At 59.5% G+C, this 1208-nt stretch overlaps 1 protein-coding gene across 1 annotated transcript in view; it reads left to right on the plus strand.

Moving 5' to 3' along the window:
- Positions 1–276: 276 nt before the first annotated feature.
- Positions 277–1208, plus strand: part of LOC112620469 (putative C-mannosyltransferase DPY19L2P1) — a 27983-nt gene continuing 27051 nt past the window's right edge. Inside the window, exon 1 of the mRNA XM_025379111.1 lies at positions 277–790. Within this exon, the coding sequence (XP_025234896.1) occupies positions 322–790 (469 nt within the window). The 5' untranslated portion in view covers positions 277–321. The remainder of the gene's footprint in view (positions 791–1208) is intronic.

Here is a 1208-nt window from a genome sequence, read left to right on the forward strand (position 1 = left end):
CTCCTAGTGAAGCGCGTGAAAGGAGAGCGGTGATTGGTTCTGCGCCGGGGGGCTGGCAGCGTGTGGGGAGCTGTACAAGGAGCTGCGCGCAAGGTAGCGACTGCACGTGCGGGCTTGGGGACTGGGCGCACTGCGGGCTGCAGGCGCTGGGGAGCGTGTGGTGGGCTGTACGTGGGGCTGCCCTCACCCGAGGCTGCACGCTCGGGAAAGCGCGGAGGCGGGGTTGCTGCGCGCGCTGGGGAGCACGTGGGCGGACACACAGGGACTGCCCGCGCGAATGGCTTCGACCGCACGCGCCCCACCCCACATTTCACAGTCGCCATGGCGACCGGGAGGTCCGCAACGGCTGCGGGGACAAGTCCGTTGAGGCTGCCAGGCGAGTCAGGCCTTTCTGAACCTCGCCCGACTCGCCTGGCTGTGCCTGAAATTGACCCAGCTCCACCAGGGATTATGAGAAAACAAGGAGTAAGCTCAAAGCCGCTACAATCTTCCCGCCCCAGCCAGCCTCAGCGGCGGCGCGGGGCCTCCCCCGCCCGGGAGCCGGAGGTGGAGGAGGAGGTGGAGGGAAGGTCGGCGCTATGCGGCGGGAACCTGCCAAGGGGCACCAGGAGGTCCTCCCCGCGGAGGATCCGAAATCTGAAAGAGCGAAAAGGCTTGCAGTTGGAGGTGATGGCCAAGAACCTTCTTCTCGGCCCCTTCCAGTTCGTCCATAATTTCCTGGCGCAGCTCCGGGAAAAGGTGCACGAACTGCAGGCGCGGCGGTTCTCCACCAGGACCACTCTCGGCATCGGTGAGGAGAAGGCAGGAGAGCCCTAGAGGGAGCCGCATGGCGCTTTTCTTGAGTCTTGAAGGAGATCAGTTTAACAAGCAAGGGTTTGTGGGTGCCTAGTAGTAAATAATAGCAAGGTCCGAGTAGAAAGAAGTTAGTCAAAGATCTTGTCACTGAACCAGGGGAGAGAGATGGGGAGTATATTGGTTTGAAGGGCTGTCAGATCGCAGAGTGTTTTAAGGTCTAGGAGTTTTATTTATTTATTTATTTATTTATTTATTTATTTATTTATTTATTTATTTTTGAGACGGAGTCTCGCTCTGTCGCCCAGGCTGGAGTGCAGTGGCCGGATCTCAGCTCATTGCAAGCTCCACCTCCCGGGTTTATGCCATTCTCCTGCCTCAGCCTCCCGAGTAGCTGGGACTACAGGCGCCCGCCA

The sequence above is a fragment of the Theropithecus gelada genome, chromosome 3 (assembly GCF_003255815.1).
Source record: "Theropithecus gelada isolate Dixy chromosome 3, Tgel_1.0, whole genome shotgun sequence".
NCBI lineage: Eukaryota > Metazoa > Chordata > Mammalia > Primates > Cercopithecidae > Theropithecus > Theropithecus gelada.